The sequence below is a fragment of the Eulemur rufifrons genome, chromosome 7 (genome assembly GCF_041146395.1).
Source record: "Eulemur rufifrons isolate Redbay chromosome 7, OSU_ERuf_1, whole genome shotgun sequence".
Taxonomy (NCBI): domain Eukaryota; kingdom Metazoa; phylum Chordata; class Mammalia; order Primates; family Lemuridae; genus Eulemur; species Eulemur rufifrons.
In genome coordinates, this window is record NC_090989.1 from 78,349,819 (window position 1) to 78,376,654 (window position 26,836).

The window sequence follows — 26,836 nt, forward strand, 5'->3', positions numbered from 1 at the left end:
CAGGACTTCAGCATTTCTCATCCTGCCATCAGCTATGTGTTACTGAGGCCAAATCCTAGGTGAGTGCAGTCAACAAGTGATGGGGGCTCCCTTCCTCCGGCAGCCTCCACTCACAGAATGAAAGCTCTACCTTGGGGGCTGTGTGTTGAAAATTCCAGGCCTCTGATCACCCTTGCCCTGGCTTATGGGGCAATGGTTCCACACCAGGAGAGGCAGGCCAAGAGGACCTCAGGCTGCTGTTCCTACCCTCTTCCAACAGCATTCAGCTCCTAGAGCATGGGGGGGTGGTAATATTCAGACAGAAGATTGCCATCATCCCTACCCCCAGCTTCAGAGCCTTGGCTCAGAGATTTTTCCTTGAGAGAGAAGCAGACCATAACATAAATAGCTCCTAATCTCTTCCCAAAGGAACTGACTTCATTTACAACTGAGCATGGAGAAGTTCAAACCTAAGTGTGTTCTTAAGAACAGTGGAGGTAGTGGTGAAAGGCGACTGGGAGAAGATTCATGGATTTAATGAAGGTACAACCTAGCCATGGGTGGGGAGCCTGCTTAAGTAGCCTTAAGGCTACTCCTTAAGGCTGCAGGTTCCCCACCCCTGACAGACTGCAGGCTTCTGCTTTGCAGGAGAGAACTGAGGAAAAAGACAACTGGGAGGAACCTTCAGGAGGGCAGAAGAAATATCAAAAAACCAATGTAAGAAACTTTTACTTAAAAGGAGCCACAACTTGACTGGCTTGGTTTATAGAGCAATTTCTGCTTTAGAGCATTGGTGAGAACAATAGAGCAATCAGCAGAAGCAATTAGTAGAATTTAACAGCTGAGTGTGGTCAGAGAAAAACAGAGAGCCAAGCCAAAACCACTGTCATCCCAGGGGGACTGTAGGCATACCTAGGGCTGTATCACTCTGAGGAGCAATATCAGAAGCTTAACAAGTGGAGTAAAGTAGACTTCTCTAAACTCATCCAGCCAGTCACTAAAAATTAAACAAGCAAATAACAATAACAAGCCCTGGGGACAGGGGACCAGTACCCAAAGTACACACTATATTACCTAATATGTCCAGTTTCCATTAAAAAATTATGAGGCATGCAAAGAAATAGGAAAGTATAAGCAAACCCCAGAAAAAAATCAGGTAACACAAACTGCTTATAAGAGTAACCAAATGTCAGATTTAATAGAAAAATACTTCAAAATAGCCATTATAAATATGTTCACAGAACTGAAGGAAAGCACAATTTAAAAAGGCAGGGCTGAGTGACAATGAGACCCTATCTTTAAAAAAATAAAATAAAATAAAAAGTAGAGGCAGGTATGATGACAATTGTTGTATCAACTAGAGAGTTTCAATAAAAACATAAAAATTATAAAAAAAAGAACTGGATGAAAATTCTGGAGTTGAAAACTACAACAACTGAAATAAAAAATTCACTAGAAAGGCTCAACAGTAGATTTGAACTGGCAAAAGAAAGAATTAGTGAAATTCAAGATACAGATTATGCAAGCTGAAGAACAGAAAAAAGAAAAGAATAAAAAGAATGAACAGAACCTCAGAGAAATGCAGGGCATCATCACACAACATAATGCATAAATGAGTACTGGAAAAGGAGAGAGAGAAAAAATATTTGAAGAAATTATGGCAGAAAACATCCTAAATTTATTGAGAAATACACATTCAAGAAATTCAACAAACTCTAAATAAGATAAAAACAAAGAGAGCCACAAATGGATACATTATAATAAAAATGCTAAAAGTCAAAGACAATACGAAAATCTTGAAAGCAGCAAAAGAAAAATGACTAGTCACTTACAAAGAACCCCAATATGATTAACAGCAGAAACAATGGCGGCCAGAAGGCAGTGGGATAACATATTTGAAATGCTCAAAGGAAAAAAAAAATCCTGTCAACCAAGAATCCTGTGTCCAGCTAAGCTATCTTTCCAAAATGAAGGTGAAATAAAGACTTCCCAGATAAACAAAAACTGAGAGAATTTGTTCCTAGCAGACTTGTCTCATAAGAACTACTAATTGAAGTCCTTTAGCATGAAATCAAGTGACTCCAGAAGGTAATTCAAACCCACATGAAGAAAACAAGGAGAACTAGAAAAGATAACTATGTAATTATAAAATACAGTATAAATGCATATTTCCCTCCTTTCTTCTAATAACTGATTTTAAAAACCAATTTTATAAAATATTAATAATGTGTATATAATGGAATGTTGGGCCTATAATACATAAAAATGTAATATATGTGTAACATATTTGCACAAAGGAGGTGGGTGGAAATAAAGCTTTACTGAACTAAGAAAATGACTTCAGATGGTAAAGTAATAATTACAACAGTGTATTGTTGAGTTTGTAACATTAATAGACTGTACTATATATAACAATACCACAAAAAGGGGGAAAGGGGTACAGAGCTATATAAGAGTAATGTTTCCATATTTAATTTGAACTAAGCTAGTTTAAATAAGCAGCTGCATCTGAAAAGCTAAGATGCATATGGTAAGCTCTAGCATATCACTAGAAAAAGAAGACAAAAAAAAAAACCCTAACACAAGCGCCTAAAAAATTGAAAAATGATTAATTATTAAAGACCTCATCAAAAAAGATATACGGATGGAGAATAAGCATATGAAAAGATACTCAATATCCTGTATCCTTAGGGGATTGCAAATTTAAAAAATGAGATACCACTACACACCTATTAGAATGGCTAAAATCCAAAACACTGACACCAAATGCTGGTAGGTTGGGGAGCAACAGGAACTCTCATCATTGCTGGTGGGAATGCAAAATGGTACGGCTACTCTGAAAGACAGTTTGTGAATTTCAAAAAAAAAAAAAAATCTAAACATAAGTCTTACCATTCAATCCAGCAATCATGCTCCTAGGTATTCACACAAATGAGCTGAAACTTACACCCATACAAAAACCTACACATGGATATTTACTGCAGCTTTATTCACAATTGCCATAGGTGGAGCACAGGGATTTTGTGGGCAGCAAAACTACTCTGGATGATGATACTGTAATGGTGGATGCCTTTCATTGTACATTGATTAGAACCAACAAAAAAGAGGGAACCTTAGTGTAAACCATGGACTTTAGTTAATAATAATGTATCCGTATTGGCTCAACAATTGTAACAAACATGCCAGATCAATGCAAGATGTTAATAATAGGGGAAACTGGGGGTGGGGGGGAGAAGGAAAAGAAATACATGGGAACTCTGTACTTTCTGCTCAACTTTTCTATAAACCTAAAATTACAGTACTCTAAAAAATACAGTCTATTAATTTTAAAAAATCATTAAATCAAAATGCTTATTAACTGGAAATCAAATTTTAGTTAAGCTTCTCTCCTTCCCCCAAGCCCCTGAACTCTGAACTCTGATCCACCCTCAGCCTGAGCCAGAGCACACAGTCCCTCCTTAATGGCTCCTTCTGTGAATTAGCTGACCAAACAGAAAGATATTCCCGATCAGCTGTCCAATCCCTCCACCCACTCCCCCACATCTAGTTCCTTCTACCTTGTTAACCCTCCCTCCCTACAAAAGAAATTTCCTTTCTGCCTGATCTTTGAGACCCTTGTAGATCTTAAGGTTGGTGTGTTCTCCCAATTGCAATAGTCCCCTTCCCTCTGTTGCAATAATTCTCCACAATAAAGTCTCTCCTTACATAAGCCTAGATTTGTTTTTCTTTGATAGACAACATCTATTAATTCAGGTTGGATGTTAGGGTCTAACTAAAATCATCCAGCACATCAGTGAACATGTACCTTGTTTGAGTTTAATACAACTGTAGACTCATAAGATTTTAATGCTCCAAGAGATTTAAAAATCAACCAGTCCAACCTCTCACCCATCACAGGAGCTTTGAGCAACAGACATCCTGCCACTGATCAAACGATGCACAGTCACCACTGTTATAAAATTCTCATACCAAGCTGACATCTCCATGTCCACAGTGGCTACCCACAGACACCAGTTCTGTCCTTTAAACTATTAAGAATGCCTGTGCTTTCTTCCAAACCAGTGCTCTCCGGATCACTGCCCTCTTGATGTCTGAAGGCTAGACCTCAACTTCTTTACATCAGCATAAAAAGGCATCTGGCTTGCTAAGATCTTCAATGCTGCCTGTGCAAAAACAAAGACCAGATCATGTCCTCTGTTTTCTTTTCTTTCTTTCATTTATTTATATTTTGATCAGAGAGGCACTGAAGTCACATTTAGATACAAGTCCTGCTAAGGCAAATACTCTAAGACACATCTACATGTCAAGGGCTATCACTTTGCTGACTATGAGGGCTTGTAGGAAAGGGTTAAAGGTGACACATCAAAAGGTAAACGAATCTTTATTTAAGCTGCTATCAAATGATGGCTAGAAAATGCTATATCTATCTCAGTTCTTTCTTCATTTCATGTTTCCCTTGACTTTTGTGAAACTGTCAACCAGCCATTCTTAGGGCCAGCCAGCTGAGATACTGTGGCCAGCTTTTCCTGTTTTTATAGAAATTGTAAAATTGTGAGGCTTTCTCCCTTAAAAAAGAAAAAAAAAAAGCCAACCTGTAATTCAATAAAAATCATGAACATGTACAGTTGTCTACACTCCTGGCATGAGAGGCAAGACTGGGAACTGGGCTATAAAAGCCTTACTTCACCAGAACACTTGGAACAACACCAAAATCAGCTCCAAAATCTTATAATATACTTGAATACTTGAGAAGGTGACAACCAATTTCCGAGAGGCTTGGCTATTAAGCCCATCAGTTCAGTCACCATTAACTTGTAAATGTGCTGAGAGCAAGAACTACATTTCCCTGACCATCGTCCCTCTGAAGCCTAGCACCTAACAGAGACTTGTTGAATATTTACTGAATAGAATCACAGAACTATTGGGAAGGCTTTCCACTCTCTCATTCCCAGTGTCTTGTCCCTAACTGGAAGAAGTTACTCTGAGGAGTACATCAACTGTGGACATTCCAGTGGCACCAAGCCTGAGGACAGTCTTCAGCCAGAGCACCTGGCCCCTCAGGCTTCTGCAAACGCACCAGCAGAGAAAGCTGATCTAAGAACAGAAGATGGCTCAGAGAATGTAACTATGTATCTGTCATCAAGATGTAGGACAAAATGCTTTCTCTGGTTATTATGTACATAACAGACCCAACTTTGCTACAAAAATTCTTGGTTGGTGTTTCTTTAGTAGTTAAGAAGAGAAGCATTGTAGCTGAGTGGTTTTTGATGCTGCCTTCAACTAACTCTCTAAACTCCTTTGATCCATCTCAAACATCATCAATACTTCCAATATTATATATTCTAGGGAGTTCATTGTAATGAGCTTTTTTTTTTTTTTTTTTTTTTTTTTTTTTTTGAGACAGAGTCTCTCTCTGTTGCCCCGGCTAGAGTGAGTGCCGTGCCGTCAGCCTAGCTCACAGCAACCTCAAACTCCTGAGCTCAAGCAATCCTCCTGTCTCAGCCTCCCGAGTAGCTGGGACTACAGGCATGCGCCACTATGCCCTGCTAATTTTTTCTATATATATTTTTAGCTGTCCATATAATTTCTTTCTATTTTTAGTAGAGATGGGGTCTCGCTCTTGCTCAGGCTGGTCTCGAACTCCTGAGCTCAAACGATCTGCCCACCTCGGCCTCCCAGAGTGCTAGGATTACAGGCGTGAGCCACCGCGCCCGGCCTGTAATGAGCTTTTATGTTAATTTTTATTTGAAGGCAATGATTCCTGATTTTTAAATTTCTGATCATCCATGATGCAACACTGAAAAGGTCCTAGGGAACCAGGTGTATCTTCCAACTTTGTTACTGAAGTTATCAGCTAGAGCCCATTAAGAAGAAATTTTATATAGATAAAATAAATATTATATCCAAATTTTATATACTATATATTTATACAATAAATATTTCAAATCTAGAGCTTTTGTAAAGAATATGATGCAAGATGCTTGTGAAAAGATACATGCTGTGGAATGTGCCACATACTCTGACACATGGCAGCAGAGTGGAACAGTGACATTCTGAAAAGTGACTCCTGCATGACACACCTAAAAGAAAGTCCCAAGAAGTTAGCAGAGCCCTACAGAACATGACTCCTGTTTCCTTAGCACTTGAATCCAGCTCTTGGCAGGGCCAATACTGACAGCAGAGTCACCAAACACTTCCATCAGTTATCGGTCAACAGAGACTCTTTGGCTAAATCAAGAACACTACTGCTTCCGTTGTGTTTCTTACACATGTCACTTTGGCAGAGACTGTTCACACACTACTGCTGCATCCATCTGTCAATGCGACTTTGGGAAGAGAGACTATAGCTCAAGGGGGAGAACCAGAACATATACGCAGATATACATACCCACACACAAGCATATACACACAGAAATATATACCCAACTAGAGAAGTAATAATTAGGTGTTGAGTTTCATATCCATCTTCACGTAAATCTCAGAGTAATGCTGATTCAGTAAGGAACTGACCATGCTGGAACAGCAATGATGTTTCGTTTGTTTTTCCTCTAGTTATCTAGGCCAGAAACTTCTTTTTCTCCTCACTTCCCATATATAGTCACGAAGTCCTGTGGGATCTCTTTCATAAAGTGACTACTTTGTTCTACACTTAGGGATACAACAATAAACAAGACTCATGCGGTTCCTTCCCTCAAGAGGCAATGGGAGATAGACATCAAATAGAGAGGTAATCTCGACACATCAAGGTTAAGTGTTGTTGGTAGGGACTAGTTCAGGGTGCTATGAGCTCAAAGAAGGAAGGACATCTACTCAGACTTAGGAAGGGTGTCAGAAAGGTTTTCTGGGGGAAAAATAGCTAAGATTTGAATCTATCTCATCTCTTTACTCCATTAACACAGCCTAGACTTAGGACCTTTTTTCTTGCCTGGACAACTGTCTTATTCTTCTTGGTCTTTCTGCCTTTAATCTTACCTTTGATGGAAACCCTTATCCTCAAGATAAAAAGAAAACTTCACAGACTAGGGCTCTTTGTGATGTGGACCTCCATTTATTTTTCACCAGACTTCCCCAGGCTTTCATATCTAAGACATACAGAACCACCCCCACTTCCTAAACTGTGCTGTACTCACTCATGTCTGCCTGGGATACATTTTCCCTTATCTTTCAAGGCTAGATCAAGCTTTACTTGCTCTGAGAAGCCTTCCCAGACTCCATAGTTTGTAATGGCCACCTGCTATGATATATATTTTAAAGTAACTATAGATACTGTAAACCATATGCTAATAAGTATGTGCTATTTAGTTTGGGCTTCAACTCAGGGGTGGCCCGTGGCTCTAATTAAGAGCAAGAGCGAGACCCCGTCTCTACTAAAAATAGAAAGAAATTATACCGACAGCTAAAAATATATATAGAAAAATTAGCTGGGCATGGTGGCACATGCCTGTAGTCCCAGCTACTTGGGAGGCTGAGGCAGGAGGATTGCTTGAGCCCAGGAGTTTGAGGTTGCTGTGAGCTAGGCTGACGCCATGGCACTCTAGCCCAGAGCAACAGAGTGAGACTCTGTCTCAAAAAAAAAAAAAGAATTCCCATTTCAGGAGTGGCCAGCTAACATGAACTCCCAAGAGCAGCTACTAAAAGTGCTTCAGCTGTTCATATTTTGACTAGTACCTAAGACTTTGCTCATTAGCTCAAAAAGCAGGATTTTTTTTATTGGTTAAAAAAATTTTATTGGCTTATTAATCAGCATGGTGAATATTGAAAATTATTGATAAAATAACAGGTATTCAAGATATGAAAGTTGGACAAAATATTTTAGAGATACTCCCAACTTTTGCACAAAGAGGAAGTCGGTCTACACCTGACCGCTTAGGAATGCTCCCTGGGGCCACTTGTGTCCAGTCATTGGCTTAGGAAGTTTCTGTTTGCCTGATGTTGATTACAAGAGTAACAGAATCCTGCTTCTGCAATGTTGCCACATACCTGGTAGAGGTCAGACACCTAAGATGACAAAGAGCTGGGACATTACCAAGTTTGAAAAGTAGGTTGCATGAACCTATTCTAAATGAGCAGTTACTTAAATGCCTACATGTATGGCAGAATTTGCTTTCAACGTAACCCGATAACAAGGGTGTAGGAGGTCAGCTAGCCATTCCTCAAAGTTATTCATAAAGCTTTTTAACATAAAAAACATAAGTTGCACCAAATTAGCTCAGTCATTTCAAAACACGGCCTCTCCTCAGTGCTCTCATAGCACCCTGTGCACCTTCCATGGCGTGTGTCAAGTTTTATGGTAATTGTCAGTTTACCTGTCTACCCTTCCCAATAAATGCTGAGGCCTTTGAGAACAAGGAAAGTATTTTTCATCTCAGTAGTCCATTGCTTAGCTAAGAATCTAGTATAAAGAAATACAGTCATCCCTTTGTATCTGTGGGAGACTGGTTCCAGGACCCTTGTGGATATCAAAATCCAGATGCTCAAGTTCCTTGTGTATAATGGCATAGTATTTGCATATACTTGCACATATCCTCCTACATACTAAGTCATCTTTAGATTACTTAAAATACCTAATGCAATATAAATGCTATGTAAATAGTTGTCATGCTATATTTTTTAATTTGCATTTTAATTTTTTAGTATTTTCAATCTGTGGGTGGTTGAATCCCCAGATGAAGAACCCACAAATAAGAAGGGCCAACTGAGCTTGCTGAATGGACATAAGTAGCATGATGAAGTGAGAGCACATCTGATTAGGATTTGGGACACTTGCATTTTAATACTCGTGTCAACAACAGCCTGAGCACTTCCTATGTGTCAAACACAGGGTTAGGCACTTAAACAGTATAGCATTTCATTTAATCTTCAGAACAATTCTGAGAGGTAGCATCACAATTTTACACAGGAGGAAAAAGAGAAGCTAACTTATTCAAGGTCATTCAGATAAGTAAGTAGAAGAGTAAATCTTCGAACCCAAGTCTGGTTGTAGCCCAAGCACATGTTTTTAATCACTATGTTAGAAGTGTGCCCCATAGCTAACACTGGAGATCTGAGACAAAAAAAAAAAAAAAAAAATCAAACCAATTGCTTCCGGATTCCACTTTCCTCATTTGTTTACTGAGACTAAAATGAGTTAGGCTCATTCCAGCTCCTCACATTACAGTGTGATGGTTCTAAGTAGCAACAGTCAATGCCTCTGTCTTGCCTGCCCTTGCTGCCTTGACAAGAGTAAAAGGGATTTTCATGTGCAGCATGTTATAGGACTTTTCAGACAACATATTTTGTTTTAATTCTATTCTCTTTTGAAAAAGTCTCAGGGAATTTTGAAGCAGAGAAAAGGGGCCCATTTTTGGCACACTGCTTTGAAGCTTAAACCTGCTGTTAGTCAACAGAGCCAGCAAGTTGTTATTTTTGTTCTACAATCCTTCATTGACATGGATGCTGGCTAAAATTGTTCAAAAGGGCAAGGAAAAAAAACACTTCAACTATCAGAGAAAGAAAAATGGTAAAAGAAAACAAGCAAAAAATATCAATCTGTTGACCATATTTCAACTGCACTATTGCAGCTGGATAAAAAAAAGGATTTTAGTGGTTCTCTTGACATCATCGAAGGATTGCTCAGGTGAAAGACTAATACCCTACCTGTGCCACGAAGTTTACAGCTGGGAACTGAAGTGGCAGAGAAGAGAGGTCTATTCTACCAGTATGTATTGAGGACCTTCTCATTTGGTATGTGGTGAAATGTTGGTATCACAGGCCAGTTATTTTAGGCACAGCTCTCTAGAGGTAAAGCACTGAATAAGAAAAACTACATAGCTCTCCTTCTTAGAATATCTTTCATCTGCTACCACTCACTGATAACAGGATGCCATGTCTAGTACAGAAGATGGAAATTCTAGAACACTGACAGTCGTTAGTTGCCAGGAGACTGGTGCTAAAACCCAACTTGGCTTCTCTGGAAGAGCCAAGGAGTCCTGCTGACATATCATTAAAACATCTAATCGGAAAGAATCTTTGGCAGCATTAAGATGATTAAAAATCACTGCCATTTTGAGAAAATTATTCAAGAGAGGAGAATAAACACACAGAAGGAGGAACTTTTTTTTTTTTGTCTTTAAACTCACCTTCTTAGCTGTAGGATCCCCTTTGGACTGATGATACGATGGAGACATTTTTACCTGGAAAAAAGGGCAAACATTTTAATACCCTTTTAGTTATGGTCTAGTTTTATTTGATCCACATTCAAAATAATTCAACTAGAATTGGTGTAACTGAGATAAAACAGCTGTTTCAGGGAAACAATTAATAGATTTTGTGTTAAGGCTCCTTGAAATTTTTCTGGAGATTACAAAGTCAATAGTCAGCCAAGATAAAAATATGATTAGGGTAAGAAAAGTAGAACAGATGGTCCAAATTGGTTTTTAATGAAATGGTGAGGAACTAATAGATACAGATTTTTTGTGATAATCAACTGAAGTAATAAATAATGGTGAGCAATTCTTGCAGAAGGCAACTGAAAGCATCCATTGTGATGTAATATCCCTTTTAAGCAAAGCATGCACAGAAAAGTTTGATAATGAAGCATTTAGAAAAAGTATCAGCCAAATCATAATAAAAGGATGTTTAGTCCAAAGAACAAATGACTGACGGTATAGGAATATTTTCCAATATTTGAAGACAGAGATTGTGAGATTAGATAAATGAGAAAGACCCCAACTACATGCTGCCTACAAGAAACACGCTTTAATTATAAAGGCTTAAATAGTTTAAAAGGAAAAGGATAGGGAAAATATATCACGATAGCACCAGATTTCAGAGCAAAGACTATTACCAGGGACAAAGAAGGTTATTTCATAATAAGGAAGGGGTCACTTCATCTGGAGGACATAACAATCTGAAATGTCTATGTACCTTAAGCTTAAAAATATGTAGTATAAAAACTCATAGAATTGTAAGGAGAAATACATTTTACAGCCAGAGAGTTCCACCCTTCTCTCTCAATAAATGAGGGAAAAAAAAATAGACAAATAATTAGAAAGGATATGGAAGATTTACACAACACAATCAACTAATTTGATCACATGGACATTGACAGAAAACTTCACCCAACAAAAGCAGAATACATATTCTTTTCAAGTGCACAGAGACTAGATCTCTGGAAAAATTCCCAAATACTTGGGAACTAAGTAACATACTTTGAAATAATCTACAGATCAAAGAAGAAATCAAAAGTAAATTATTTTTATTTTTTTTATTTTTATTTTTTTTTAGAAACAGGGTCTTGCTCTGTTACCCAGGTTTGAGTGCAGTAGAACGATCACAGCTGACTACAACCTTGAATTCCCAGGCTCAAGCAATTCTTCTGTCTCAGCCTCTCTACTAGCTGGGGCTACAGGGGTGCACTACCATGCCTTGCTAATTTTTAATTTTTGTAGAGATGGGGTCTTGTTATGTTACCCAGACTGATCTTGAAGTCTTGGCCTCAAGTGATCCTCCCGCCTCAGCCTCCCAAAGTCCTGGGATTATAGGAATGAGCCACTGTGCCTGGCCCAAAAGTATATTAGTTCCTAGAAACACACACCTACCAAGACTGAATTCTGAAGAAATAGTAAATCTGAATAGCTGTGAACCTAATAAGGAAATTGAATCAGTAATCAAAAATTGCCTAAAAAAGGAACACCTAGGACTAGATGGTTTCATGGGTGAATTCTACCAAATATTTGAAGTACAATTAATATCAATCATTCTCAAATTCTTCCAAATAATTGAAGAGAAGGCAACACTTCCTAACTCATTCTATGTGGTCAGCATCATCCCGATACCAAAGCCAAGACACTATTAATATAAAAAAACTACAGAATAACATCTCTTATGAATGTTGATGCAAAAATACCCAACAAAATACTAGCAAATCAAATTCGGCAGCATATTTTATACACCATGACCAAGTGAGATTTATTCTGGAATACAAGGATGTTTCAACATATGAAAATCAATGTAATATGCCATTAACAGACAGAAGGAAAAAACTACATGATCATCTCAATTGGTACAGAAAAATCATTTGACAAAATTCCATACACTGTCATGATAAAAATACCCAAGAAACTAGGATTAGGAGAGAATTACCTCAACATAATAAAGGCCATATATGAAAACCCCGCTAATATCATACTCAATGGTAAAAGACTGAAAGCTTTTTCTCTAAGATCAGAACAAGACAAAGATGCCTGCTTTCATCACTTCTATTCAACATAGTATTGAAAGTTCTAGCCAAAGCAATTAGGCAAGAAAAATAAATGAAAGATACTTAAATTGAAAAGGAAAAAGTAAAATTATCCCTGTTCACAGATGACATGATCTTATATAAAGAATACCCTAAAGATTCCACAAAAAAAAATTAGAACTAGTAAACAAATTCTGAAAAGTAGCAGGATATAAAATCAACATGTGAAAATCAGCTACATTTCTATACACTGACAATGAACAACTGGAAAAGAAAATTAAGGAAACAATTCCATTTACCTCAGAATCAAAAAGAAGAAAATATTTAGGAATAAACTTAACCAAGGAGGTGAAAGAATTGTGCACTGGAAACTACAAAACATTGCTGAAAGAAATTAAAGATATAAATAAATGGAAAGACATTCCATATTCATGGATTGAAAGACTTAACACTATTATATTAATACATTGACTGTCACACCAGAAAAAAATTTTTTCCCTGGTCCATACTGTTTTATTAAAATAAAACGATCCTTTCTGATTTGTTATTTTTTATTGTTTTCTGTGTGTGTGTTATATGCAATGCAATCCACATTTTTAGAATTAAACTGTCAATATTAATTGTAACAATAAGAACATCAATAAGTAAGATTTTCATGGACCAACTGCACAGTTTTGCTTCATAAGGCTCTGGGCTCAAAACTAGCTGGAGTTAAATACAACTCACATGGCAGTCAATGTGTTAAGATGTCAGTACTACCTAAAACAATCTACAGATTCAATGTAATCCCTATCAAAATCTCAATGATTTTTTTTTCAGAAATAGAAAAAGCTATCCTAAAATGCATATGGAATCTCAAGGAACCCTGAATAGCCAAAACAATCTTGAAAAAGAACAAAGTGAAGGTCTTACACTTCCTGATATCAAAACTTACTACAAAGCTACAGTAATCAAAACAGTATAGTACTGGCATAAGGACACACAGACCAATGAAATAGAATAGAGAGCCCAGAAATAAACCTTCACATATGTGGTTAAATGATTTTTGACAAGGGTGCCAAGACCACTCAATAAGGAAAGAAAATTCTCATCAACAAATGGTGTTGGGAAAACTGGATATCCACATGCAAAAGAATGAAATTGGACCCTTGCCATACACCATATATAAAAATTAATTCAAAATAGATCACAGACCTAACTGGTAGAGCTAAAACTCTAAAACCTGTAGAAGAAAACATAGGGGGAAAGTTTCATGACATTGAATTTGGGACTGATTTTTTGGATATGACACCAAAGGCACAAGCAACAATAAAAAATTAGACAAACTGGACTTCATCAAAATTATAAACTTTTGCACATTAAAGGACACTATCAACAGAGGAAAAAGACAATCCATAGACTTGAAAAAAACGTTTGCAAATGACATATATGATGAGGGATTCATATCGAGAATATATAGAGAATTTCTAAAACTCATCAGAAAAATAAACAACCAGATTAAAAAATGAGCAAAGGACTTGAACAGACCTTTTGCCAAAGAAGATACACAGATGGCCAATAAGCACATGAAAAGATGCTCAACATCATTAGTCATTCAGGAGATGCAAATTAAAACTGCAATGAGATACCACTACACACCTATCAGAGCAGTTGAAACTAAAATGATGGACTACGCCAAGGATATGGAGGAACTGGAGCCCTCATATACTGCTGGTAGGAAGGGAAAATGGTACAACCACTTTGGAAAACAGTTTGGCAGTTTCTTAAAATGATAAACCTACATGTGTCATATGAGTCAGACATTCCATTCCTAGCTGTTTCCCAAATGAAATGAAAGTTTATGTCCATACCAAGACTTATATGCAAATCTTCATAAGAGCTTTATCTATAACAGCCAGAAACTAGAAAAATTCAAATATGTATAATAGGTAAATGATAAACAAATTACGATATTTATAAAATGAAACACAACTCAGCAGTAAGAAGGAATGAACTCTTGATACAATAATATGGATAAATCCCATATAATTATGCTGAGTGAAAGAAGTCAGATAAAACAGTATGCATACTTTATAGTCTCATTTATCTAAAATTCTAGAAAATGCCAACTAATCTATTAGGACAGAAAGATAATCAGTGGTTACTAGGGAACAAGAGGGAGGACTTGAGTCATTTTTGGTGGTAATGGATAAGGGTCATTATCTCAGTCGTGATGATGGATTTATAGAGTTGTCAAATTTTTACACTTTATATATGTGCAGTTTATACCAATTTTCAATAAACCATTTAAAGAAATTTGTAGGATGTATCTAAAACAGTGGTTGGAAAGAAATTTATAAGTCTATATGTTATACTGGAAAATAAGAAAGATTTAAAATAAGGGATCTAAGTTTCCAATTTAAGAAACTACAAAGAGAAGATCAAAATAAAACTAAAGTAGAAAAAAAGGAAATAATAAAGAGCAAAAACCAATGAAATAAAAATCAAATAAAACAGAAAAAATTAAAAAAGTCAAAAATTGGTTTCTGAAAAGATCAACAAAATTGAGAAACTGCTAATTATGACTGATTGAAAAAGAGAATACAAATTATCAATATCAGAAATGAAAGAAGATATATTATACCATGCTATATCACTTATAGACATTTAAAAAATAGGAGCCCTTTGTGAACAATTTTATGCCAATAAATTTGATATATGATAAAGGATACATTCTTTAAAAACAGAACTTATGAAAATGGACCTAAGATAAAACAGAAAATATGAAGTCTTGTGTCTATTAAGGAAATTGAATTTATCAAATATTTTTCCACAGTGCAAATTCCTAGTCCACATGCTTTCAGCAGTGAATTCTAGCAAATATTAAGAATATAAAGACTACCATATGAAACTAGAATATCAACTTATTAATTTACAGGGGAAATACAATTATTACTATAAGTCCAACAGATACTAGATGCTATCTATCTAGAACGAGGTAGAAAATGTATAAGAACTGGGTAAGCAATTACACTCAAGATCTCAAGCCTCTTCCAACTATAACAATTTAATTATAAGAGCCTACAGTGCAGATGATAAAGATATTTCCTATCACTGTGGCATTGCTATTCAAGTAGGGCCACGTTAGAGGCCTTTTTGCTTTCACCCTCTGACTTTAAGAATAACTTCAGAAAAAACCTCAGCTCAATGATCAAACTGCTGGCTGGCTGTCCAGACTGCCCTTTCAGATTTAGCAGGTCTGCAAAAATTAGACTTGACAGTCTTTGCTATAACATACCATGATATTAATACTCTGGAATTCATTCCAGATGTATGATGTAGCTTGCTAAAAATGATCCAATTTTAACTCCTGGTATGCTCTTTTTGAAAAAGGAGAAAATAGATTTTCAAAGCAAAGTAGATATTTAAGCTTAAAAAAACGACCTCATGAAAGAATCTGCAGGCTTTTTAAAAACAAGCCAAGAACTAGATGTGGTGGTGGACAATTTATCTGAGAAGGCTGGTCTCCAGAGATTAAGTCAGAGACTGTTTGAAGTGGCAACAGAAACAGTTCAGCATCCCTCATGAAAGATCTTATTTTTTTCATTTAACAGGATTCCTTCTGGAAATGGCTTAGGCAATGAAGCTTAAAGAGACACTTTAAATCCAGGTGAGCAGGCACTAGATCTGGGGATATGAACGATATACTAAAGCTATGGCTTTAACAATGCTGAACTTTTTGTGATCCTTGTTAATAAAACAATTCCTGACTTAGAGAATCAATCTGACCTAAAGTTTAAAAGCAATAGGAATACCTTTTTATTACCTTATTTTTTTAAAAAACAAGTCTTAATTTTTCTGATTAAAAAGGAATACATGTTCACTGATGGAAATTTAGAAAATATAAAAGAGTAAACAAAGCAAATAAAAATCACTATCAAACCATACAGCAATAACTACTATTAACATTTGGAATCGCACTGTTTTGTGATCTCCTTATGTTGCATGTTATGACTATTTACTTCACTGTATCAATATCCTTCTACAATGTGCTTTTTCATGGCTACAAAGTGGTTCATTCATTGTATAGACATACCATAACTCTACAATCCTCAAACCCTGGGCTGCAGCCTAGTACTGGTGTGTGGCCTGTTAGCTGTTAGGAACCCAGTCCATGCACCACTGTGTGCCGCCCCCGCTGTGGAAAAATTGTCTTGCATGAAACTTAGGAACCGGGCCACACAGCAGGAGGCAAGCGAGCTAAGTTTCATCTGTATTTACAGCCACTCTCCATCCCTTGAATCACTGCCTGAGCTCCACCTCCTCTCCACCATCCCCCTCTTTCCCATCCACGGAAAAACTGTCTTTCATGAAACTGGTCCCTGGTGCCAAAATGGTGCCTAAAAGGTTGGGGACCACTGCCATAACTAATTCAACTAACTGTGGGCTATTTGGACATTTAGCTTGTTTTCAATTTTTTTTAATTATTAAAAATGTTGTTTAAGAATCCTTATAGATAACACACAAGCTTGATTATTTCCATTGGACAGATTCTTGTAAGTCCCTGCTTAAAGGGTACAAACATTTAAAAATATATATTGCTAATTTTTCTGTCAAATAAAAATGGGTCCAAAAACCCTTTTCCCATAATTCTGAAATCCAGAAAGCTCTGAAACCAAAAGGATTGTTTTTTTTGTTGTTGTTGTTGTTTTTTTTTTTTTTTTTTTTTTTGAGACAGGGTCTCACTTTGTTGCCCAGGCTAGAGTGAGTGCCATGGCGTCAGCCTAGCTCACAGCAACCTCAAACTCCTGAGCTCAAGGGATCCTCCTGTCTCAGCCTCCCAAGTAGTTGGGACTACAGGCATGCACCACCATGCCCGGCTAATTTTTTCTATATATATTTTTAGCTGTCCATATAATTTCTTTCTATTTTTAGTAGAGATGGGGTCTCGCTCTTGCTCAGGCTGGTCTCGAACTCCTGAGCTCAAATGATCCGCCCACCTCGGCCTCCCAGAGTGCTAGGATTACAGACGTGAGCCACCGCGCCCGGCCAGGATTGTTTTTTTTAAAAAAAAACTTGGCACCAGAAGTCATCTGGCAGCAAAAGCTGACCTGAACAAAAGTAAGGCTATTCATAGTCTTCATTTATATAAGCATTTGATTATGGGAGGATGCCCTAGTCCACATTGGGAAGGTTATATAATGTACAATAGATGCACCATATTACCTTTCTTTTAGCATTTTAAAGACACCATCTTATTGTCCTCTGGCCTCCATTTTTTTTTTTTTTTTTTTTTTTAAATCAGAGGTCAGCCATCACTCTTCTTGTTGTCTTATCTTTGGCTCCTTTTAAGGTTTCTTCTTTATCTTTGGTTTCAGCAGTTTAACTACGACTATGATATGTCTAGGTGAGGTTTCCTTTATATTTATCCTGCTAGAGGTTTGCTGAGCTTTTTGGATCTATGGATGATGTTTTTCACTGAATTTGGTAAAATTTCAGACATTATTAGATCAAACTTCCCCAGGCCCTACTCTCTCTTTCTCTTCATGTTCCACACACACACATATAAATGTATATGTAATATATATTATATATTTTTTAAATTTGATATATATAAATAAACTAGATTTCTTGATATTGTTTCACAGATCACCAAGCGCTCTCTGCCTTTTTTCAGTCCTTTTTGCCTGTGTTTCAGTTACAATTATTTCTACTGAACCGTCTTCAAATTTACTGATAAAATTTTTTTCTCAGTGTTAAAAATGCTATTGATATCTAATAAAATTTTAATTTTAGATATGTTTTTAGCTCTAGAATTTACATTTGGTTTTATTTAATAGTTTCCATTTCTGTGCTGAGATTCCCCCATGTGTTCACTCATTCTGCTGACCTTTTCCTCTAAATCCTTTAACATATTTATAATTTCTAACTTAAAGTCCTTAACTGCCAACTCCAACATCTGGGTCATTCATGGGTCTGTTTCTACTGATGCTTTTCCTCTTGATTGTAGGTTACATTTTCCTTCTTCTTCCTATTGATCCCAAGATAGTTTGGGCTTTGGCTTTGTTAGAGAGGATTTATTTTGCTTTGCCCTTAGTCTTGGGAAAGCCCTTAGTCCTTAACTATGGCTCTTGTGCAGTTTCAACATAAAATTTAAGGTATTTATTAATCCTTCTAACATAGCAGCATTTACATTCAAAACTCAGCACTATACAGCTGCTGAAATCTTTGCTCAGTTTCTTAGTTTTCCTGTTGCTACTTTCTGCTGGGTTTCTTGAAGCACTGTTTATATGCAATTTGGAAACTTGTAAAGAAAATTTCAGGATCCCTCTTCTGTGGTCCCCTCCTTTCTGAGATTTTCCCCTCAGTTTAGAGCTGCTTTAGTAGCCTTGAACTTTGCCCTCTGTTTCTTCATCCCAGTAAGAATGCTACTTTCTATTTAAGCTCTTTTCTCCAGTACTCCAAGGCAAACCAAGAAGTACCCTAGGGAAATGCAGTTAAATGTAGAGCTCCTCCAGTTTGCTTCCCTTCTTTCAAAGTGTGTGTTCCCTACAGTTTCTGCCTGCTTCCAGTTGCTTTCCAAGCAATGTTTTTTTTTCCTTCATATTTTGCCTAGACCTTATAATTGTTATTGGCAGAAGGGTTTATTCAATATAGGCTACTCTGCCATTACTGGAACTGGAACTTTGTTACATTTCTTTAAACATTTTTTCTGTACTCCCTCTACCCCTGTTTCTTCCAGGACTCCAACTAGATGTGTATTTGGTCACTTGAAGTTGTTCCATAGTTCTCTGATAATCTATTCATTTCTTTTCAGTCTTTTTTTCCCTGTGTTTGATTTGGGATAGTTTCTATTGCTACCTAGTTAAGTTCATTAATCATTCCTTCTGCCATGCTCATTCTGCTATTAGTCTCATCTAGTGTATTCTTCATCTCAGACACTGCAGTTTTAGTATCTACATGTTCTATTGGCTTTTTCTAACTTTAACATCTCTATTTAACATGTTCAATCTTTCCTCTAGCTTCTGGAACATATGGAATGCAATTATAATAACTTTAAATGTCTTTGTCTACTAATTCTATCATCTATGTCATTGCTGGGTCAGTTTTAATGGACTGATGTTTTTTTCCTCCTCATTATGACCTATATTTTCCTGCTTCTTTTCATGTCTGATAATTTTTGGTCAAATGTCAGACGCTGTGAATTCTACCTTGTTGAGTATTGGATAATTTTATAACTCTTGGTATATTCTTAAGCTTTGTTCTGGGATGTGGTTAAAATACTTGGAAATAGTTTGATCTTTTTAGGTTTTGCTTTTAAGCTTTGTCAGGTGGGATCAAAGTAGCAGTTAGTCTAGGGTTAATTTTTTCCACACTACTGAGGCTAAAACTTTATTTAGCACTCTCAATACTGTCCTGTGAATTACAAAGCTTTCCAAGTTGGCTGGTGGGTACAGGCTTTATTCCTGGTTCTATGTGAGTTTGGGACACTGTCCCATCTAATCCTCTTAGGTGGTACTTTTTAAACTCAAGTTGTTTCCTCACACAAATGGGTGAGTACTCGACTGAATAGTCAAAGTTGTCTTCTGCAGCTCTCTGGAACTCTCCCTCTCTGTGGCTCTCTCCTGTCTAATATTCTGTCCTATCAACTCGAGCTACCTTGGCTTCCCTAGACTCTTAGCTCTGTCTCCTTGACTCAAAGAGACAGATAAGTTCTGCCTTGGCTCTTGTGGCTTGGAAAACGTCTTCTAGGCAGTAATTTGGGGGCAATCCTAGCATTTATGTTATTTGTTTCTTGTCTTTCAGGGAGTCACTGTTTTTGATTGACTGATGTCCAATGTCTTACTTAAGAAGCATTATTTTATGTATTTTGTCCATTTCCCCTCTAAGAAACTCCAAATGTATCTTGTCCAGAAGTGGAATTCCCCATATTGCCTTTATAAAATCCAAAAAATTCTAAATTCTGAACATATCTGGCCACAGTGACTTAGAAAAGGGATTGTGGGGGGTGGGGAGGAAAAAAAAAAAAGAAAAGGGATTGTGAACTTGTACAAATATGCATTCACACTAGTAGTGCTAAAAAGTATCTGTCTCCTCACATCCTTATCAGTATAAACGCATATGTATTTTTAATGTGTGCCAATTTAATTATGTATTTTTAAAAATTTCCCAGTTTAATAAGTAAAAAAAAAAAAAAGGCATCATATTGCTGTTTAACTTACATTTTTTTGATCACTGGTAAAATTTAATATTTTTTCACATTTTACTGGACAACAGAATTTTTTTTATGTCCTAATCTCATACTTCTATCAAAGCCTTAGTTCTACATACAGACTGAGACACTTTTTTGGTATTATTGTCATCCTTAGGTCTCTTGGACACAAAACTTTTTCTGTATCAAAGGGAGATATACAAATTTACAGAACTGTAAGAGTCTGACTGTTACACAATTCTGGAGAAGAGGTGAGGACTGGGCTGGTAATACAGATGTGGCTGTCCATCCATTTCTGACAATCACAATCACTGAGTCATACCATCTCCTTTGTTTTAAACCCTTCAATGTTTCCAAAGAATAAAAACCAAGCTCTTTACCAGGGTCTATAAGGCTGCTCAGGCCCTGCCTACCTACCTCTTCAACCTCATTCCTTGCCATTTTCCCTTTTAGGCACTATGTTCCAGCTACTGATCTTTTTTCAGCTCCTAGAACACGTCATTGCCTCCTCCGATCCTTTTTGTTTGCTGTTCACTGTTCTCCCTTGCCTGAAGTGTTTTTCACACGCCTGGTATATCCTCTTATCCTTTCAGTCCTAGCTTAAATGTTATCTCTGCAGACACATCTTCCCTGACCACCCAATCCAAAGTAGGTTTCCCTCATGTTATTCTCCCCATAACATTCTATTCTTTCCTCTCACATCAATTATGTACCTATCTCAATATAAAACTAGATATTTGATATAATCCTTGTTTATTTAATTATTGTCTAGCTCCCTTACTAGATGGTAAATGACATGATGGTGGGAACTATGGGTTTTTTGTTTTTGCTTTTTTTTTTGGTCACCCATGTATATTCGTACCTAGAGGAGTGTTTGGCCCAAGGTAGGCATATTGACTGAAGTAATGAATCACTAAGTACTAGAGTATAATAACAGGTTATTGGAAAAGGGAAAAAGTCTTCTCAAAAAGTTTCATTTATATTAGGATCATTGCTCATCTCTATGCATTTCTGAGACATATTAATCTTCATATAATTTATAAGTTTAATTTTGAAGATATTCTTTTGAGAAATGGTGCTATTGCCAAACACTAAAATCTCATTTTTTTCGTATTTAATTTGAATATAACCTATTTATAACAGGAAACTAATACGCTTTAAAAATGGACAAATGAAAACAAGGCATTAAAACCAGTGTTCCTATTTCATTAAATGGCACATAAAGCAAATCTGTAATTTACAGTGGGAGTTCATAATAAATAAGCAAGTACAATGATTCCCAGAAAATCATGCCCAGTGAACATAAATAAATATCATTTACTGAATAATTACCTGGCAGTTGTAAATATTTCCTTCTGATATTATTTATAAATTTACCCCTAAAAGTCTAAACATTTTCTTGGACAACTCTAAAAACCAAGAAATAAAACCAATTCTAAGTACGGGGGGAAAATCAGCTAATTTCATTTAATTTTCTCCTTTTGTGATAATTGAAGGATGAGTGGGCAGCTGTTTGTGTATTTGCAGTTGCCTTCCTCCTCAGATATTTAGCTCTTAGAGGAAAATCAAAAAGCCTCTAATATCTGATGTTCTTGGCTGCTACCAATAGGGGCTGATTTCAAGCAATGCATTATAAAATTCCCAATGAACGTCTAAATGCTCTTGTTTTTTGAAGTTTTAAAAGGAATAACAACTTGAATGTTCTGGCACATAATAATGTGTTACTTATTACCTACTCTCATTAACTCCAAACCTGGTTAATAATATAATAATGTTTAAACTGAATCTAGTAAATCTTAAGGTTTTTTTTTTAATTTACATCAAATTGTCTGTTGACCAACAATTATTATTGTTAAAAGAATTAATAGCAAACTAATTTTTTCTAACACTAATCAGTACCAGTGAAGATGGTTATTTGCTACTATGAATTTAATAAAGGAATAATTCAAGATGAAATTTAAATTATTTGATAAAATTAATATAAGTAAATAACATCTATTGAGAAAATGTAATAAAAGAGTGCCTCAGCTGAAATTGGTTTCCATGTACTTCATCTGTGTAATATGTACAGAAATCAAAAAGAGAATCAGATAGACTTACAAGGTCTATTCTGTAGACCTGAAGGATTCAGATTGAGCTGCTGTAGGCCTGGGGGGTGGGGGATGAGGGAAGATAAGGAAAGAAAGGAATTTGGGTCATTTCTCCTATTAGTGGAGAATAAAAGTATTTATTTTAGAGGAAAGTAGGTTTTCTGGGAAGTAACTCCCATCCTGTCTGTGTAAACTTGTTGGCAGGCAACTACTATGTCTGAGTTATTTGTTGTATATATTGAGCATTATGAAAAAAGAAGTGAGATAGGAGAGGCAAGCAGAAAGGCTATGTGCCAGGACCACATTTTTGAGGGTAACTGTTACATCTTGTTAAGAGTCAGAAATTGAAGAAGTGAAAGTCAATGATTACAAGTCTTGGGAAAAGATGAAACAAAAAGCTAATTGGCATAAGATCACATAACAAAGGCAGTGAGAAAGTTCAAATGCATTCACTGTCTAGAGTAACAGGTGGAAGCTGACTGGAAGTTTCAACTTGATTTCTGAGTCACTGGGGCCCTCACTTGTGGACCCTCCAGGCATTACATCGTAACTTAACCAGGGCTGATAGATAGTCAAAGGAAATTAACAGAACAAAGTAAAACTTTCATGTAATAAAGTTTAATAAAAGTCATCATAATACAGAATTAGTATTTTCATTTAAAATTTTCTTATAATTGGAAATGTGAATGGTTCGTACAATGGTGAGAAATCTTAATTAGCACTGCCATATGGTATTAAATATTAGGTTTCAATTAAACCAGAATGATAAAAATAGAACAGGCTGGAGGCAGGAAAACTGGGGCAATGATGATCCTACACAACTGAGTTCAAATATTGGCTCTCCCTCTCTGAGCTATATATAGTTCCTTCAGCTATAAAATAAGGAATATATCATCTTCATGAACTTGGTGTGAAGACATAACATAAAAACATCTAATGCATGTATATGATAAATTTCATTCCTCTCCGTTATGTTACCAACCCACTAGATCTTTTTACAATATCTATGCAAGAAAATCAAGGAAGACAGAGCTAGAGGGAAAGTTAAGAAAAACCAAAATAGTTCTCATTCTAGCTTATATACCATTATTCAGAAGCATCTTAGATTTGATCTCACTGGAGTTTCCTAAACAATGAAAAAGCCAGGACATCTCCCCTGTCTGGCAGAATGGTATAACCTCATAAACAAAGCTGCTGTTGACATTTGGATTCAACTACATGTAGGTGACATATAGATTTCCCCTTTCTAGATGCTCTGAGAGAAGGTAAGAGAAAAGTCAATGAAGCAGATCGTTGTCTTTCTTCACTGCCTGAGGTGTGGGGATGTGGGAAGAGGGCAACCAATGTAATGTAAATGGCTTCTAAAGCCAACACTCGTTCATGAAAAAATTCTTGGCAAAAATGGAACAGAAGGGAATTTCCTAAACATGTTATAAAGGTTATATACAAAAAGCCTACAGTTAACATTACACTTAATGTTGAAGTGTAATTTCCTCCCAAGATAAAGAACAAGCCAAGGATGTCTACTCTCACCACGCGTATTCAACACTGTACTGAAGGCTGATGCAATTGGGCAAGAAAAAGAAATAAAAGGCATAAGATTGAAGAGGAAGAAATAAAAGTCTTTTTTTTTTTTTTGCATATAGCATGGTTGTTTACATAGAGAAAATATAAAAAAGTACTAGTACTAATAAGTAAGGTTAGCAAGGTCACTAGATGCAAGGTCATTATATAAAAATCAATTCTATTTCTATATACTAGCAATGAACACTTTGAAATTGAAATATAAAACAATAAAATATATAATAGTACAAAAGTCATTAAATATACAATAGTACAAAAATCATTAAATATTTAGAAATAAATCTTGCAAAACATTTACAATATTTGCATACTGAAAACTATAAAACACTGATTTGATAAATCAGAAAAGATCAAATCATGTTCATGTATTGGAAGATTCAATATTGTTGAGATGTCAACTCTTCCCAAATTGATCTATAGATTCAACATAATCCCAATAAAATCCTAGCATGGTTTTCTGTGGAAAGCAACAAGCTTTAAACTTGAAATGAAAGGCAAAGGAAGTAGAACAGTCAAACATTAGAAAGAAGAATGAAGTTGGAGGACTCACACTTCCTGATAACCAGATTCACTATAAAGCTACAGTATTGGAGAAAGGATAGATACAAAGATCAATGACTACAATAGAGAATTTAAAAACAGACTCACAGATAAAACATCAATTGATTTTTGACTAAGGTACAAAGGCAATTCAATGGACATCTACATGCAAAAGATAAACCTCAATCCATATTTTACATCCTATATAAAAATTAATTCAAAATGAATCAGTGGTTGCCAGGGGTTGAGGGGCATAGTGGGAAGGGGAAGGTTGGCTACTAAGAGATATTAGGGACTTCTGAGAGAGAAATAATACTGCTCTGTACCCTGACTGTGGAGGTGGTTGCCAAAATTCACAGAAGGTGGTGAATGTTACTGTCTGTAAATTGTTTTTTTAAAAAAGAAAGAAAAAAGGTCAATTTTAGCACTGACTACTATCTAGGAAGAAAGAATTACCTAATTGGTAATATCCAGGCAATATTACCATGGGATCATTCACAATCAGCTATGATTACATGTATAACTGTATACTATGATTACATGTACATTATTGTATATTACTGAGAGAGGAAAAAAATTGAAGAGCCCCAAGATGTGATGCCTTAAGTATCTGCATTAATAGTTCCCCCATCTGCATTTGGATTCAGCTTGCAAAATGCTGGAAATCACAGGACCTATCCTTCCTTCCCTGAATGCAAACAAAGAAGAGTTTGGGATGTCTAATTGATAAAATTCTCAATCTGAAAACCATACGGAACATCTTTATCTGTATGTTCTTCAGAGATCTCCAATTCCGACAATAAACTCCGTATCTTACTCCCAAATCTGTTGTCTCTATCTTATTAAATAGTACCCCCATTCATTCAGTTTTCAATTAAGAAATCTGGATGCTGCCTTAGACTCCTCCCTCTGTCTTATTTCTTCCATCCAATGAATTTATCATCAGGTCACGATAATTCTACTTCTCAAACATAGTAGCTCTGCTGTGAAGCAGAAAAGAGCATGGAACTAGAAGTTGAACACAACTACCTAAAGGGTGAAAGACAAGTGTGGTCTTTTACTACTCTCTTTCACCCTCTAGATCCAATCATACAACTTCTAGTTTTAAGTTTATTCTACATGCTGTTCCCTCTGCCTGCAGTAATTCTCCTGCCTACCCTTGCACCTAAACTTGTCTAGCTTACTCCTCTTTTTCCTGCAGGGGCAGCTAACACAGCCCTTCTAGGAAGCATTCCATGATCCTTCATGTCTAGTTTAGATCTACTCATTATCTGTTCCTAAAGTTCATCTGTAAGTGGTTGTGGTATAATAAAAAATGTATATGTAGCCTTTGTCACAGGTTCCCAGCACAGAGCTCCTAAAACCCTTGGAATCCCCTGAGTGATAAGTGTGCCTTTTATATGCTAATGAGATGACTGGCAGCTGAAGACTAGGTACTTTCAGGAGGGCTGGCTGCCAGAAAGACCAAGCCATGATTAGAGGTTTGGAACTTTCCACCCCATCTTCCAACCTGTGGTGATGGAAGAGGGGCTGAAGATTGAGTGCAATTACCAATGGCCAATGATTTAATCAACCATGACTATATAATGAAACCTCCATAAAATTCCCTAAATGATGGGGTTCGAGGAGCTTCCGGGTTGGTGAAGACACTGATGTGCTGGGGAGGTGGTGGACCCAGAGAGGGCGTGGAATCTCTGCCACTCCTTACCCCCATCCCCAACCTTGCCCTATGCAATCTCTTTATTTGGCTGTTCCTCAGTTGTATCCTTTATAAGAAAGTGGTAAATGCAAAAAATGTGTTTTTCTGAGTTCTATGAATCAATCATACTAGTCAATTATCAAATCTGAAGGAGGTCATGGGGACCGCTGAACTTGCAGCAAAGTTAGACAGAAGTGTGGGGTGTGGGTGGCCTGGGCACCTCGCTTGTGGCTGGCATCTGAACTGAGGGCAGTCTTGTGGGACTGAACCCTCAAACCATGGAGTCTCTAACTCCAGGTAGTGTCAGAATTGAATTGATTTGTTGGACACCTAACTGGTATCCAGAGAATTAACAGAATTGGTGTCGGAATTGGTGCTGGAAAAGACATCACATATTTGGAGTCAGAAAAAACTTGAGAGTACTTATTCAAAATCTGTTTATAATTTCATTGACTGTAAACTCCACAAGACAAGACCATGTCTGTCTTACCTACCATTATATCCCTAGCACATAGCATAGTGCCTAGCACACT

The 26,836-nt window shown here is 36.5% G+C and overlaps 1 protein-coding gene across 3 annotated transcripts in view; it reads right to left on the reverse strand.

The window, feature by feature from the left end:
• VPS8 (VPS8 subunit of CORVET complex) overlaps nt 1-26,836 on the reverse strand; it is a 205,136-nt gene that overhangs the window by 15,472 nt on the left and 162,828 nt on the right. For all 3 annotated transcript variants that reach the window (XM_069472823.1, XM_069472821.1, XM_069472822.1), the window contains one exon: nt 10,098-10,151. In XM_069472823.1, coding sequence (XP_069328924.1) covers nt 10,098-10,151 — 54 coding nt within the window. The remainder of the gene's footprint in view (nt 1-10,097; nt 10,152-26,836) is intronic.